The sequence below is a fragment of the Miscanthus floridulus genome, chromosome 8 (genome assembly GCF_019320115.1).
Source record: "Miscanthus floridulus cultivar M001 chromosome 8, ASM1932011v1, whole genome shotgun sequence".
In the NCBI taxonomy this organism is placed as follows: domain Eukaryota; kingdom Viridiplantae; phylum Streptophyta; class Magnoliopsida; order Poales; family Poaceae; genus Miscanthus; species Miscanthus floridulus.
In genome coordinates, this window is record NC_089587.1 from 176,939,240 (window position 1) to 176,956,302 (window position 17,063).

The 17,063-nt window shown below is 45.0% G+C and overlaps 3 protein-coding genes across 4 annotated transcripts; 2 read left to right on the plus strand and 1 right to left on the minus strand.

The window, feature by feature from the left end:
* Positions 1-67: 67 nt before the first annotated feature.
* Positions 68-1,190, minus strand: LOC136474103 (uncharacterized). Of its 2 annotated transcripts, none has more exons than XM_066471711.1 (2): positions 993-1,190; positions 68-874 (listed from the first exon to the last, which is right to left on the minus strand). In XM_066471711.1, the coding sequence occupies exons 1-2, from the start codon at positions 1,139-1,141 to the stop codon at positions 484-486; spliced, it is 540 nt and encodes a 179-aa protein (XP_066327808.1). In that variant the 5' UTR covers positions 1,142-1,190; the 3' UTR covers positions 68-483. The 2 variants fall into 2 exon arrangements, with proteins under 2 accessions (XP_066327808.1, XP_066327807.1); XM_066471710.1 differs by having other exon boundaries at positions 89-883; positions 993-1,185.
* Positions 1,191-6,258: 5,068 nt separating this feature from the next.
* Positions 6,259-6,687, plus strand: LOC136470220 (metacaspase-9-like). Its single transcript, XM_066468136.1, has one exon. The coding sequence runs from the start codon at positions 6,259-6,261 to the stop codon at positions 6,685-6,687; it is 429 nt and encodes a 142-aa protein (XP_066324233.1).
* A 3,594-nt stretch (positions 6,688-10,281) lies between these two features.
* Positions 10,282-16,721, plus strand: LOC136474104 (uncharacterized). Its single transcript, XM_066471712.1, has 7 exons — positions 10,282-10,578; positions 13,532-13,581; positions 14,309-14,506; positions 14,828-15,043; positions 15,126-15,558; positions 15,660-15,713; positions 16,382-16,721. Exons 3-5 carry the CDS (start codon positions 14,320-14,322, stop codon positions 15,440-15,442), a joined length of 720 nt encoding a protein of 239 aa, XP_066327809.1. The 5' UTR covers positions 10,282-10,578; positions 13,532-13,581; positions 14,309-14,319; the 3' UTR covers positions 15,443-15,558; positions 15,660-15,713; positions 16,382-16,721.
* The last annotated feature ends 342 nt before the right edge of the window (positions 16,722-17,063 follow it).

Consider the following 17,063-nt stretch of genomic DNA (forward strand, 5'->3'; position numbering starts at 1 on the left):
GACCTTAAGCAATAAATACATGAGCAATAACCATTATAGAGATACACCATGAGTAAAAAGCCTTTAAGGTGAGCCACAAACTTAAGGCGTCACCATGAGAATAAAAATGTTCTTCTCCCTCATAGGTACTCCCTTAGTTCTAAAATAACTGATGTTGTAGGTTTGTCCTATATAAAACCATTTTAAATTTGATCAACCGTGTACAAAAGAGCATCAACATTATGAGACTAAATAGGTATAATATATATACAAAATATTTTCGAATAATACTTATATGGTATCATAAATATTAGTTTTGTACAAATATATCAAACTTAAAATGGTTTACTGCCTCCTTCCCAAAATAATTGCAACTCTAGAGTTTGAAATTTATTAAAAAAATGCTACTTACGTAAAGTTAACTAAACACAGACGACGGCTTATTCTCCTTCGTCGCTGGCCTTTATTGCATACGCAGCATAGCCATGTATCTACTCCTACAGACTAGCAGATCACCTCCGCGAGGAGCTTGTACCGCCGCACCTTCACCTTGAACCGCGGCTTGCCAGGCTGCACCTCCCTTCGTTTTTTCTTAGACACCGTCGTGACCACCGGCTCCGGCCGCCGCACCGCTCTTTCACGGCCCTTCTTAGGCTTCTTGATCGGCTTCCCGGGGTCCGCCGAGAACGCCGACCTGGAGCATCCATAGCAGGCGCTCTCATCATTATCGCGGTCGTCGTCGCCACGAGAATCATTGATCCTCCGTTTGGTCCCTGCCCCCGCCGCCGCCAGCGCCTTGACCGGTGACGGTGAGTCGCCCCCTCCGGCGGCGCCGCCCTGCTTGAGGCACCAGTTGCAGCTCCGGTACGGCCCCGCCACGCTCGGGTACAGGTCGCTGCAGTATCTGACGGATGCGTTCCTTTGTCAGCGGAAGGCTCCTCCAAAAATCCAACAATAATTCTCGTGGCGAGAGCGGCCGCCTCATATATCGATCGGAGTATTGATGGTCGTACCTGTGCTGTGTACGAAGGCGGCAGAGGTTGCACCGGAACAGCTCGCGCGGCAGGCCATGGTCGCCACACATGCAGCAGACGACGGCAGCGGCGGCGGAGACACCATCGCCGCCGCCGGAGACACCATCGTCGGAGCCGGGAGACGCCATGGGACCAAGGAAGATGGGAAGAGTGTCGAGCTAGACACACTGATATATATGCGACGGATGGAGATGGGATGGGAGTGAAAGTAAAAGTGGACGGAGATGGCCGTGATGATAGATAGACTTTAAGACTTTGCATTGGGTCGTCGGTCCTCGCGGACGACGAGTGAGAGGAGAGGTAGCTTTCATGGCACGAGGAACGGAGATAAAACGAACGCAGGTCCGAGACTTTAACGTTGGGACGTGTCGATATGTGTAAAATGTGTGTAGTGGCTCTGTCGCTGCTAATGAAAGCTCTGTGATGGGCTGACGGCTACCGTGCCGTGCCGTGCAGTGCGTGGACTGAGGGCTAGACCGGGAGGGGCATATAGGTAAATCTCCTTGCCTGATTTTCCTTTTTCGGTATTGGTATAAAACGGTTTGGACCACAGCTTCCAACATATCAATCCTTAATTTTAATTTTCAAACAGTTGCACAATTGTAGCCATATAAAAATGATATTCTTTAATAAGGTATAATAACAGCATCCTGAAGAGTCTCTCTTAAACTCACTTTCTCAATCTTCATTTAGAGTGACATTTGAATAAAAACGTTTTTCATATCTTCCCACAATCCAACAGTTTCTCTACGTACTTATGCGCGCCAATTTCACTCTCCATCTTTGCCTAACGAGAAATCTGAAACAGATGATGACTATATTTGAAGATTTAATTAAAGAAGCTGTTGAAGAGTATTTTTATTTTATCAAAATCTCCATTTCTATCATTTAACAAGAATATAAAGAGCCTCTTGAGTTGCTCTAAGCAACTTTTTGGATCAACGACTAGCTAAAAAGTAGCCACTTAGTTATTATTGGCAAGTACTTATTTGGATTCATGATTAATGGGTGCATACATTCCTAGCAATAAACTAATAGATTTTGTTAATTAACTGGTTATATATGTCAGCTAATAGCTAACAACTAGTCAAGGGTTTAACTAATTTTAGCCCACATGCATGTTAGCCGCCCTTGTGTTTGGATCTAGGTCTATTAAATTTTAGTATCTATAAGGGCAGTTCCAATGGTGCATTGATGATGATTTCTATTCTCATTAAATGACTTGCCACGTAGGCAAAACGCTGACATGGCAACGTAATTAATGAAGAAAAGAGAGCAAAAATCATAGAAATTGTTTCTTCATGAAGAAATCAGGTCTACTCTTGACCCAATGCACCAAGAAACCATGAAATCGCCATTGGGGAGAAACCACCAATTTCTAGGGAGCTCGTGTCGCACTCCCATTAGAGGAAGAAGATAGAGTTGGGAGAGAGAAAGAGAAAATAATTATTACTCATAGAAACCATGGGTTGGAAAACAATACTTTTTTGGTGTGATATCCTATGTTATAGAAACTACTAGTTTCTTTCATTGGGACTGCCCTAAACAATTAGCCTATGGTAAAAAGCTCTAAATTGATATTATAGCAGCATACTGTGATTGCGAAATGGGCATTGCCCAATTGATTAATGTTTTTGTCTATCTATGCATGCCTAACACATGTGTTGGTATTTCAATAATAGGCAACATACTTGTTCACAGAATCACAGGAAGTCACCTGTGATAACTTCTTGATGAAGATCTTATAATGTACGTGTTAGTTTTGTTTTTCAAGACCGTTCATAGATGTTAATAGTACGTACATGTATGTGAGTGTCTAATTTTATAAAACGAAAAATAAAGACAGACTAAAACATGTCTGCAAATTAAGTATTATAAATGGTTAAAAAAAACTAATATCAAATCCTACCATTAAATATCCGCCCATTTGAGACGAAAAGCTGCATGACCACGCATCGTCAACTCAAAGATACTCGTAAATAAGAGACGCCAAGGCTAAAAGTCAGTCAGTGTACTGGTCCATCAGGGAACGCTTGGGTCAAACATTTTTTTTTCGCATTTATGTGGTGTCTGTTTACGTGCCGCTCCAGAGATGCCACAACGACTGCACACAGAAAAGAAAAATCAATGCAATGACACCGCATGCTGACTCGGTCAGCCACTCGGGCTGGCTGCAGCTGGAAAAAAAAATAGAGACAAGCATGTGGCCCAGCTGACAGCAGGTATAAACATGAAGGCACAACTTAATCTACTAACAAAAAAAGAGACAAACACAAAATGTCCAACTCGTGGATTGACTACATTCGTTTTAAACAAAACTTCTTTCTTAGGGCCTATTTAGATCACCTAGACTAGTTGTTAATCTAACTAAGTTTAGTCAACCCATGGGAATTTTGGAAGAAATTTAGGCCTCCTGTGGAACAAAAGAAAACATAGGAATTTTAGAGGATAATTTCAATCCTATAAGAAAGTTTACTATACACATGTTTGGAATAAAGGATTGAACCAATGAACCCTATGAAATTCCTTAGGATCGCCGTAGGATGTATGAAAATATAGGAGTTTTGGAGGAAAACTAACATGAGGTAGGACCTCTCATGGAAACTTTTATTTGTGTCTATATCTCTCTCTTTTGGTTCCTGTATTTTTTCCTGTGTGTTAATCCAAATGCTACATTAGAATTTTTTTCTGCATTATAGGTTTATGTAGGATTGCAAGTTTCGTGCAACTCTAATCCTGTTTTTCTTTCCTATGCCTGTGTTTTGAGAATCCTGGGTTGGCTATGTGAGAAATGGGTGTCGCGAATTCATGGTTTTAAATTAGGTCCTTTTGGCATGCCTACAACTGGCTTTAGCTTCACATGAATTTACAGCAGTATTATTCATGTACAGTAGTAGAAACTATTGTTCTCCCTTTTTACCAAAATAACCTAGGAGCCTGTATACCGACTTGGGCTGCACCTGCCGCTGTTATGCATGCTGCAGTGGAGAAGTCAATGCCGGTGGGAACATGGCAGGCCTCCCAAACAAGACCTTATTAGCCGTCGTTACAAGGAGCAAAGATGGATTAGCCTGGCGTAGAAGCAAACTCAAGGCAAGGACACTTACTACCTTTAGTCTTACACTAATTACATGACAGGAAGATCATATAATAGTTTTTAGATGATGGAAAATAATCAAATCATGAAAGTATGGCGAGTGGACGGTGACCATGAAGGTCAAGCTCAGAGCCCGACGGCTCTAGAATGCTATTGACAAGGGCATCAACAACGAAGAAGACGACATGTCAGCGTTGGAGGTTATCCTCGCTACTGTGTCAGCGGAGTATAGGGAGCCGTTGGGGGTGAAGAACTCCGCTAAGGAGGCGTGGGAGGCTATTGCAGCGATGTGCATCGGTTCCGACCACGCAAAGAAGACGATGGCCCAGCTGCTGAAGCAGGAGTACGCCACCCTCAAGTTCAAAGATGGTGAATCGGTGGAGGACTTCTCCCTCCGCCTGCAGTCGCTCATCAGCAAAGCTGAGAAGCCACGGCATCACCATCGACGAAGAAGAGGCGGTCTCCAAGTACCTCCACTCCGTGCCAATGAAGTACATCCAGATCGCTCTTTCCATAGAGACGATGCTAGACTTGTCCACCCTCACCATTGAGGATGTGATAGGACTTCTACGGGCGGTGGATGAGCGCATGGAGCAGGCCACAGCAACGATGGACAGCGGCAAGCTGCTGCTAACAGAGGAGGAGTGGGCTGTCCGGAGGAAGAAGTCCGGGGACGCCTCCTCCAGCCGCGGTGGCGATGGCATGCGCCGCGGCAAGGCTTCTTTGAAGAAGAAGAAGAAGAAGGTCGACCCCAACGCCTACCGGCGCTGCGGGAAGACGAGCCATTGGGTAAAGGAGTGCCCAAATCGCAAGCAGGAGAAGAAGGCTGAGGCTTATCTGGCACAGGCTGATGATGATGATGAGACCACTCTCCTGATGGCGACATTCTGTGCACTGCACGACGTTGAGGCCAAGGAAAAGGGAGAGGGGATGGCAGTGGAAGGGACAGGGAAGGCTCTAAAGGCTATCAACATCTACGAACCGCGCACCCAAGTCCACCTCGGATGTGTGGGCGGCGAGTAGGAGCAGCGATGGTACCTAGACTCTGGCGCCAGCAACCACATGACGAGCTCCAAGGCAACCTTCTTCGAGCTTGACGATGACGTGACCGGCACGGTGAAGTTCGGTGATGGCTCAAGGGTGGCGATCCGAGGGTGCAGCACCATCATCTTCAGGTGCCAGAACGATGAGCATCGTGCGCTGACGGATGTGTACTACATCCCGCAGCTATGTTCAAGCATCATCAGCATTGGCCAGCTAGATGAGCGCAGCAGCGAGGTACTGATCAAGGACGGCATCCTCAGGATCAGGGACCAGGAGCAGCAGCTTCTTGCCAAGGTGAAGAGGTCCCAGAATCGGCTGTACCTGCTCGACCTCAAGGTGGAGCAGCCCATCTACTTGACTGCACGGCACACGGAGGAGCCGTGGCTGTGGCATGCCCGGTATGGACATCTCAGCTTCAACGCTCTTGGTCGTCTAGAGAAGATGGTGACTGGGCTGCCTCACATCGAGCAGCAGGCAAGCTGTGTGACAGCTGCCTAGCCGGGAAGCAAAGAAGGCTGTCGTTCCTGAAGACGGTGAAGTACCGTGCCGCAGAGACCTTGAGCTGGTCCATGGTGACCTCTGCGGACCGATCACGTCGGCGATGCCCGGTGGGCGCAAGTACTTCATCTTGCTGGTGAATGACTACAGCCGGTACATGTGGCTGCAGCTTCTGACCAGCAAGACCGAGGCCATAGTGTGAAGAAGATAATCGGCATGGTGGAGGTTCTACGGTTAGCAGCAGGATTAAGGGAAGAATTGTAAAAGTAATCTGCTACCCTCCCTGTAGCTGCTGCAAGGGCAGGCACCGAAAGGCTCTCCTGCCGCACTATAGCCACAGCAGGGACAGACATCAAAATCAGCCCTGCTATCACATCTAGTCACTGTAACAGCATGATAGCCTGACATATCTGTGCACTAGGATTAGATGGGTAGAGTTATATATATAGCTTCCCACTACAACTCGGTAAAGAGAGAGAGTTCAGTTTCGTCATCTCCTCTACAGAGCTCCGACCAACGTTGATGCTTGTGCTGTGTGTACGTGCGCTCTGTTCTTCCTCCCTTAGTCGACCTCTAGCCATAGTGTGTGATCGATAACGCCGGAGAATGATCGACTCACCTGTTCTGACGGTCCAGGGGCCAATAGACGCCGCCGCCGTTGACCCCGACCTCCGCGCCCACACCGTCTGGTTCCTCCCGTACGCCGCGGTGCTCGGCCACCTGTCGGGCGCGTCAGGCCTGGGCGCGTCGCACCACGTCGCCGACCACCTCGTGGCGCTGTTCGGCGCCGACGCCAGCGCCAAGTTCCACTTCCACCACCACGGCAACAGCAGCGGCGTCGCGCGCACCGACGCCGACGCCGGGATCCTGCTGAGTGGGTGCCAGAAGGACGAGCTGTTGCCGGACGTGGAGGCGAACGGCAGCAAGGCGGCGTGCGGGGCGTTCACCGCCCCACTGCAGGCTGTGTTGGCGGTGCACCCGGCGCCGATGAGCAACCGGGAGGTGGTGCGCCCGCGCCAGGGAGGTGCTCGGTGAGCAGGGGTTCCAGCAACACTCCTGCCTCTACTGCAGTGACGCCAACGCCGACGCGCCGTTCCTGGGCCAGCGGGAGACCAAGGCTAAGAGCAACTGAGCTAGGAGGCGTGCCATTTTTGTATTTTGGTCCCTTTTCAAAACATTTTTTACAAAAAGACCTACGCCAAAACGTTTGCTGAAAATAGACTATTTTTAGGCGTCTTAGGACATGACGCCGAGGTATGAGGGTCGGCGTCGACTGACACGACGCCGAGGTCTTGCCACGTCACGGACGACCCCGGTCGACGGCGACACGGTGGCGCATGGGGCCCACTACATCGGCGTCGTGTCAGCCAACGCCACAGGCCCAACCTCGACGCTGTGGGACTACACGCCGAGCTATTGGCGCGCGGTCCAGGCGGCCCAACAACACTTCGTGGCCCAATAGCTCGGCGTGCGATCAGATGGCGCCGAGACGCTAACCTCGGCGTGGCCCGACTCAACGCCGAGGTTCGATCAGAACCCCACCTCGGCGCTAACCTCCATGCATGCAGCTCGATCGGTTTCATTCCACTAGTGATGGAGACATGGCATGTTCGTCTGCGGGTGCCGGGAGACAATTCAGAGCGGCAGAGACCGGAGGTAGTGCATGCCCGCTGCCTAGCCTGTTGCGGGATTGCGGCAAGCCGAGGTAACGTCTCGGCGTCATAGGTCATGGCGCCGACCTCTAAATTTAACCTAACACCCTAGTTTTACCGTGAGATGGATATATAAAATTTACCATAAGATGGGCAACTTAGAATTTGGCTAAGTCTGAATTTTTGCTATGACTTGGAGACTAGAATTTTACCATGACTTGGACATTGACAAATTTAAAATTTTACCATGACTTGGATATTGAGAAATGTGGCTAACTCTAGAGTTTTACACTAACTTGATATTTGAGCACTTAAAACAACATAGAAATACTTAGGATAAAAATGATCTAGGGTTCATGTTGATGAACAAGCCTAAAAATGTTTCTAAGTGTTGGATCAATAGTTAACACCCTTTTTCATGATGCAGTTTTGACCACAGTAAAACTATAGTTTCTTTTCTAGATATAAAGTTTGACCTTTAATAGAAGTTGTTGTTTGAGTTGAGTACAACAAACTTTGTTTTTGGACCTAAACCTAAATCAGTTTTTAACATGGCCAAATAGTGACCACAACGCTGGCAGTTATTAGAAGGGTAGGACTACAAATACAGTGCTTAGCTATGTATTGGAATACATATAATGCGTAGAAGACTTGCAAACATTAATAAACATTAATTGTATGAACTTGTACCATTCCTTAATTAGCAAAAAAGCATATGAATATCAAACCAGCTTAATCAACAGAAACCAAACCAGATAAAACGCTGATATAGTAATTGCAGCCATATTGAAGACAGCAATTAACCATGTTTAATTTTTAACATTAATAAACGGGGCAGCATATCACATAGAAAATGCCCGTCATTGGTAATCAGTAATTAAATTCTGATAACATGAGCACAGGCACACAACAGGTGGCATTGATGAGGACCACATCACTGATAGTGGATGACTTGATGAAACTTTAAGTGTAATATTATTCCTAATCCATCAGTTAAGCCTTTCATTCCATGTAACCAGGAATCTTCTCGAACTAATCATGTATCCAATACACCATTATATCCAGTACTTTGTATTTCAGAATATTTAACCATGTGAAAGGAGCAAAGTAGGTACAACATTGCAGAATACATACCAGCTCATCAAGTTCTTCAACTGAATTTGCTTGGTGCAATTTCCCTAATACCGAACGTACACTATTTAAATCATTCTTCTTATCTCCATGGGCAGTCCTAGCTTCCCGCTCTTCTCGACGTGCTGCCTCAAGCTTCTCCCTGTATTGATCACATACAGCCTGCAATATTTTTGGACCTAAACCTAAATCAGTTTTTAACATGGCCAAATAGTGACCACAAGTTTAAATACAGTGCTATTTTGTAGCAGTGAACATGTTTGCGATATTTTATCTTCCAAATAGTGACCACGAGTTTGAGTACTCTCGGAGGATATGACAACAAAACAAGTCTCGTCAAGTTTGGACTTAGCCACAGTAAAAAATCAGACCATCTCGTGGTAAATATACATATGTCCATCTCATGGTAAAATCACAGATTTAGACAGATTGTAACATATCCAAGTCACAATAAAATTCAATATGGCATTGCCATGGCATTGCCATGGTAAAAATTCAAATTACATATCCATGGTAATTCTAGTCTCTAAGTCATAGCAAAAATTCAGGCTTAGAGCCATTTTTGCATATGTCTGTCCCACGGTAAAAATCAAATTTGACAATGTCCAAGTCATGGTAAATTTCAGCATGTCCATCTCATGGTAAATTTTATATATCCATCTCACGGTAAAACTAGGGTGTTATGTTAAATTTAGTGGTCGGCGCCATGACCTATGTCTCCATCACTAGTGGAATGGAACCGATCGAGCTGCATGCATGTTTCTCTGATCTCATGAATCGTGATGCGTGGGGTGGGGTTCTGACCGAACCTCGGCGTTGAGTCGGGCCGCGCCGAGGTTAGCGTCTCGGCGCCATCTGATCGCATGCCGAGCTATTGGGCCACGAAGCGTTGTTGGGCCGCCTGGACCGCGCGCCAATAGCTCGGCGTGTAGTCCCACAGCGCCGAGGTTGGGCCTGTGGCGTTGGCTGACACGACGCCGACATAGTGGGCCCCATGCGCCACCGTGTCGCCGTCGACCGGGGTCGTCCGTGACGTGGCAAGACCTCAGCGTCGTGTCAGTCGACGCCGACCCTCATACCTCGGCGTCATGTCCTAAGACGCCTAAAAATGATCTATTTTCAGCAAACGTTTTGGCGTAGGTCTTTTTATAAAAAATGTTTTGAAAAGGGACCAAAATACAAAAATGGCACCTAGGAGGCGGCCATCATGCCCGCGCTCTCATGATTGATTACTATTATTAATATCATTATTCCCCTGCCATTTGATTACTAGTAAATAACTACCTGTGTGCGTTGCATGCAGAGAAAAAATACAAGGCAGCTAGCATGTATATTCATAGATATGTGTGTGTGCATAGAGTTTCGAGACAAACTAAACACTAGAGCATCCTCCTTCATGACTTTGCCATCTTGAGATCTTCTGGCCCAACCATTCAGAGGTGCTCATAGAATATGGTACATGTGCATGTATATTCATAGATATGTGTGTGTGCATGACTGCATGTATACGAGCCTGTACAATGTTTCGTATTAGGTGCATAACTCTACCTAGCTAGACTCTTGATCATGGATTGTCTAACTTGATCCAACTCGACCCAACCCACTAAGGGTGTTAGGTAGATGTGGGCCATAATTTTCAACCCAGTGCAAAACTTGGGTCTAACATGGGCCAAAGTTAGCCCACGTGCTAACTTGACAGGCCATCCGAGTGATGAGTATTTATGTTTTCATCCGCCCTTAGTTTGTTGCCGTTTGTGTCATGTGGGCTCAATTTCTTTTGTTTGTTTGGCCCATTTGTATGTCACGTGGAGACTGGAGGCGGAGAGGGAGGGAATTAAATTTTCAGTTTCTCTTCAACTTCGTCTTCTATCCTCTTCCGTACTCAGTGGAGCTGCGGCCTGCGGGGCGTCGCCCCTCGCCTCAGCTGCGAGCTGCGGGTTGCGGTCGGTGTCCCTCGCCTCAGTTGCGGGCTGCGAGCGTCGTCCCTCACCTCAACCCCACTCCCCTGTCCCCTCCACAGCAGCTTCCATCTGGTCGCGCCTGTTGTGCTCCCTCACGTCAACCCTAATCCCCTCCACAGCAGCTTCCGTTGGCTGTGTACGAGATGTCGACGACTGGAGGAGTGGGCTGCTACGCCCAACAGGTGCGTGTATCTGAAGACTAGTGCTGATCGATTTCCCCCGATGCGATTCAGTTTCCCCATTCTATTTAGGTTCATGTGATGGCGCCTCCATCCCCCTCTGTATTTCGCTTCCAGCATGCCGTGTCAATTAGTTTGGCATATGTTTATTCTGTTGTATTGGATGCATCATTTTTAATTGCCTATCAGCTAGTTGTCTTGTAAATTCATTGTGTATTGTTCTTATGAACTGTAGTTGTGTTATTATTTCTTCAGTTTGAAATTCATTGTGTAGTGTTCTCATAATCTGTAGTTGCGTGATAATGATTTCTTCAATGCGATTCAGTTATCCCATTCTATTCAGGTTCATCTGATGGCACACCCATTTGTTTTAAATTCATTTTGTATTCCTCATTTCTCTGTGATGTCTGTGCCGGAACAAATTGGTTGTTGGCTTTTTTTCCTAGTGTGCTGTTTGTTAAAGAAAGAGAGAGCCACCCTTTCTGCTCATTCTTTTGAGTTTGTAGTTTGTACAGTGTACATGTGCTTTGTCTGCTATTGTGTATCCCTTCCTTTTTTCCAGTCACATTATCTAGAGATGGTTCTACTTTAATTTTGAGAAGCCACTTAGATCTTTTGTTTCGGTATTAATAATCAGTAATCTTTTGTTTCAGTATTAATAATCAGTGTGTTGCTTGCTTTTCATATCTTTATGCTTCTTGGTGATTATGGGAGTTGGGAGCAGACGAATATACCACAGCCTTACAAGAAAGATAGACAACCGAGCAAAGAGCCAAAGCCTTGCAAGGATGGACTAGGATGCAGTAACTGATAACACTAGCTGCAGCAAGTCTTTCCCTGCTACACATTTTTTCCTGGAATTTGGTCTCTAAATGTGACATTGTTACTTGTCTCTGTCTTTTGAGGCCAATCTTGCCTCGGATGCCCCCATCTTTTTGGTCCAGTTTTTCTTTTGCATCGGATGGGATGGAAAACCTGGGGCGCAAAAGCTTGTTTATTTCAGAGCTATTCTCGTTCATGTCTCGTCTGTCCTTGTCTTCAGTTCTGAATCTGGAGTGGTCCAATTGAGTTAGTAGTTGAAGCTCAAGGAAGGCACGTCTTTTTTTGTGCGCTAATTCTGATTGCGATTGGTGGTTGTCAGCATCTTTGACAAGTCACTGATTCTCAAAATCTGAAATTAAAGGAACCACAACAGACAATTCAGTTTGCTCAAATAATATAATTCTTAACAGATTATTGCTTGTGGTGGTTAGTGCTGTTTTCTGGTTTTGACAGGGCTAGTATACGGACTTGTGTGTTTAATTATATATGGTGGTTTATTTCCTTGAGTTGTTGCATTGATATAAGATATGATTTGTGGAGTCTGAAATGCATCGATCGATCTGCCCCTGAGTTTGATATTGCTAATTATATTGGAACTGAAACTCCCAGACAGGTCATGCAGTTGAATGAGTTCAGAGATTCAGTGTTTGTTTGTGTGGTTCATAGTCCACCTGAACTTTTCCAATTTTTTCTGTATTGCACGCCAGAAACATTTTAACTGGAACGAATTGGTTCCAGTTTGCTGTTGGTGCAAGAAAGAGAGAGGGAGAGGTTTCTGTTTTGTCTCTACTCGCTCCCGTCTGATGCCTGCATTGCACACATTTTCCCTTGCACATGTAGCAAAATCTCATGAGTTTCAGTATCTACCCACCCGCCCTTCCTCTCTTCTCACGATTTCTAGTTGCTGTGGATAGTCGGTGAATTATTTTTTCTTTTTATTTCGGTTCACTGTTTCAGAGCACTTTTTTTCAGAACCGTATCTAATATCATGTGCTTTGAAATTATTCATCAAATCTCTTGTCTAGCAGTAATATATTAAGTGGCTTATTCATTCTTTGATTGTATGTCATGTAGATCAGTTCAGCTTGTTATTCTTTATTCAGGTTTCATTTTTTGGAATTGCTATGTGTATGGATAACAGAATTGGTTCTAGTGTGCTGTTGTAATGATATTATCATTGGATCAGTTTGTCTTATTCCTGATAGCTTGTGGGACTTCTTCATTAGAAACATAGCTGGTATATGATAATGTGGCGATTTTTGGTGCAGTGGTGGTGGGTCTACTTATAGGTCTACTGTGGTTTCTTCTGTGCATGATAGTTTTGTTGACTAGTGAAAACTTTAGCATAATTATGTGGTTTCACTTGAACTACAAAACAAACACTTGCAAATTCTTTAGTCCAATTTGGTTGTGTTGGTCATCAAACACCAAAATCCAAAGTAAATGGGACTAGAGTCCATTTTCCTTATAGTTGGCTAGACTTACGTGGCCCATCCAGCTACCAGTCTGGTTCAAAGAGGGACAGTAGGGACCATGTTGTCAACAGCCCAGAGAAGAAGAAGAATTGCAATGTGGGGGAGTACGTTGCCCGGTTGTCTGAGAGCATTGCTGCAAGGAGCGCATCAAGGGATAGAGAGCGGACCCGTGAATAGGTGGAGGTAGACGAAGTTATGCAACTTTTACGAGAAGATGGTGTGCCAGCCACTTCAGACATGTTCTTCTTGGCAACGGATTTGTTCAATAACTCTGTGCCCCGGCGGGTGTTCAAGAATCTGCTGGCATCCGAAGAACATATGGCGTGGCTGACATATCAAAGGAACAAGAGCAAGAAGTAGTTCAGCAGCTGGGATGTTGAGTTTGTTGTGAAGCAATGGTGGCATTGGAGTGTCGTCTTTATCCTTTACTTTCATTATTGTCGTAGTTGTGTTGAGACTTCTGTCATGTAATGGGGCCTTTGGCAATAAACCATGTGTCGTATTTTTTCCAAAACTTGTTATCAGTTGTGTGATGCGATGTATTTGTTTGAGCTACCAGTCTTTAGTTGGTTGTTGAAACTATAAAATATTTCATTGTTAACAGATGCTTTAAAGTGTTCTATATTTTAACAAGTCATAATGGGGTACTTTTGTTGCAGGTACGTTAGGGACTGGTTGCAGGGGTCATCAGTGATCGACAAGCTTGAAGGTGTGTATGCCTTTGCCAGTTATAGTGTAATACAGTTATAGTTTGATAACATCTCATATGCAGTTATAATTTGATAACATCTCATATGCAGTTATAGTTTGATAACATCTCATATGCAGTTATAGTTTGATAACATCTCATATGCAGTTATAGTTTGGTAACATCTCATATGCAGTTAATAATGAAACTGGACACCCAACAAGCAGTAACAGTTTGATAATATCACATATACAGTAACTGTGCTCTTCTATAGTTGGGCATTGGGCCTATGTGTACTGTTGGCAGTGGCAAGTCTATGATTGTTACAGTTCAAATGGAAAAGGCTCGCTTCTGTTCTAAAGCTACTCTATGATGTTTATCGGTTAAATCTAAACATCCTTTGAGCATATTGTAGATTCCAGTTTAGTGATATTTGTAATATTGAAACTAAAGGGATTTTGACATGTTTCTTATAACACTTCAGTAGTTGCAATTTGGTTACCCTGAGAAACAAGGATGCCAGTGAGAAACTCATAATTATATATTGCAGTTAAGAAAACAGCCTTACAGCAATGGCATACAAGCTAGGTTGTAAATGGTTAATGAATATGATTGATTAAAGAAACTTAGAGTACAATTTTGGGTTAATGGTTTGAGTCTAAAGTGCTCTCAGTACTTAGTGTCGACTCCGGATGCAAACTATGTTGGAATGTGCTTACCAACGATGGTTTATATTTTTCCTTGGCAGCATTTTGGGGCATGGACAACAACGACAAGGAAAGTCAGAATTCAAGTGAGACCAGCTTCAACGAGGTAGTTACTGCAGCTATGAATGTAGGCTTTGCAATTGCAGACATGCTGCAGGCACCAACACAAGGTAACCATTATGTCTCAGTGCCTGAGCCTACCGGAAGACAGTGGGTAGAGAAGCTGTTGTCAGATGCTGGTAGGTGCTTTGAAAACTACCGAATGCGGCCCAAAATTTTGGTTAGGTTGCATAGCATACTACGTGATAGCTATGGGCTAAAAGGCAGTAGGGACCTTGAATCAATTGAAGCTTTAGCCATGTTTCTATGGGCATGTGGTATAAATCAATGCCAGAGACAAATGCATGAGAGATTTAGGAGGGGGTTGGGGACATGTAGCAAGGTATTTTCCCATGTTCTAGCTGCCATGACTGGATTTGCAAATGACATAATTAGGCCTAGGGACACTAGTTATTCAGGAGTGCCCGCTGAATTGTTACCGTTTTTTGATGGATGCATAGGCGCCATGGATGGCACTCACATAGATGTCATAGTTGATCAAGGAGTCCGTGATAACCACATTAATAGGAAAAGAAGGCCAACCCAAAATGTGGTTGCGGTCTGTGACTTCGACATGAGGTTCACATATATTGGGGCGAGGACAGAGGGTTCCGCACATGATATGCGGGTCAAAAGAAAGGCAGAAGCCGATCCCTCTTTCCCACATCCACCGTCAGGTTAGTTCAACTTAGATAATTTGGTTGTGTAAGGCTATAGCTAATTGTATGTTAACTGATGCATTGCTGTGAATTTATGCAGGCCGCTATTACTTGGTGGACTCCGGTTATGCACTTCACCCCGGGTATCTGACACCATATCCAAATAAGAGGTATTGGGTGAAGGAGTTCCAGATAAGGGGGGCAACAGATGCGCATGAGGTGTTCAACCGGCATCATTCGAAGCTGCGAAATGTCATAGAGAGGACATTTGGGGCAGCGAAAGCAAAGTGGCACATGTTGAAAGGCATACCTCACTATCCGGGGACCAAGCAAACCCAGATAATTATTGTTCTTTGTGGACTGCACAACTACGTGCACGAGCTGGAGGGTCAGCATCGACAAGTGCGGATCAGGTAGGCGCCAGACCTTGGCCCTTTGAGTCAAGTGGCAGCTATGGCGTTGGGAGATCCTAATGACATGGAACATGTCCACGAGTGGATAACATACGGACTTCCACTCCTTGGGAAGACAACGTAAGTGAAACAATTTTGTTTTGTGGATGTTATCACATAAGTCATGCATTTTTCATCATGGCTGCCTAGTTTGGGTCTAATGAGGATATGTACACATGCAGGTGAAGTAATTGCCTACATGGTGCAACAAGTCCACTTCTAAAAATTTGTTTGAGGTACTACTAAGAAAATCTTTGTCCAATATCTATGCTTCCTTAGTCTTGTTTGTAATATGACAACTGGATAGATATGTCATGATGCACACTGACACACTTAAACCATGTGTAGTTTTTTAGCATTACCAACATTTACATGTCTGCTCTGTTGCATCAAGATGAAGGTCGTGTAGGTTCCAGGATATATCTCTGTATTTACATCCTTGCATCAAGATGAAGTGAGCTTTACTATTTCCTATAATTCGACTGCAGTGCTCCTTGAACTACATTCAGTTCAGTCAAACAATACTGATGTGTATCTGGTTCTTGTTCTATAACTGATTTTGGAATAGCCTAAAAATCCCTCTGACTATAAATGTTCTGCATCCATCAGTATTTCCTAGTGCATGATTTGCCAACAAATCGATAATATTTGGAATGACGTGTGTTTCACTGTGCTTGTTATAAGCATATTGTAGTTCTGTATCAGCGTCGGTTAGCTGGCTATAAAATTTCAATGCAAAACAGTCTTGACAAGTGACAAACTTTCTGTTTGATTCAGAGTACTCTATCTTTCCCAGTTGTCTTTCTCTCGGCATCTTTTGCTGTTACAAGTTTCAACTCTAGCTGCAAGTAGTGTAGTGATTTAAACTTATGTTGCTCATTTCCTTCGCTTCTTGGTTTTCCAGAGGCAAGCTGGTGGGTTCATTCCTTGCTGCTGCGATTGAACAAGGTGGAGCTCAGTCAGCTCTGGAACGACAAGGCATAGCCTGCCTGGGAGGCTCATAAGCTAGACTGGTCACTTGTGCTCATGTATGTCATGGGTTTGGGTGAAATTATGTGCTGCATTAGCTTGATGCATGGTTAGGAATTTTTTTTTGTTTCAGCTTGTATCTGAATGCTGTTGTACTGAGCTATTTCATTGATAAGTAGCAGAAACAGCATTCGGCTGGAGGTGTTTGAATTTGAATTCGAAATGCATTTAATGAGGATGTGGGGCCATTTTTTTGAATTCTGTTGCTTGCTGGTTTAGCCGGCTGATTCTGCTATTGTTGGCTGGTTTGAGCACTGTGCCGAGGTTCAGCTCCAGCCGGTTTCAGCCAGAAAATTGACCAGCCGAACAAGGCCTTTAGCGGTAATCCTCACGAGCAGGCTTGGGTCTGTCCGGATGCAGCTTTCCGAGCCTGTGCGCTACCGGCCCATTAGGCCTTCTTTCTTTATGCGTCTCCCCATCTCTCTAAAAATATCTCCCACTCCCGTGCTCGCGCCATCGCGTGTTGTTGTGTCGTGCGCTCGCTGTTACCGTCTTTCCCGTCGTGCACCCCATCCCGTGTCGCGCCCCTCCGTCGTCGCGCCGCGCTCCATCCCCTA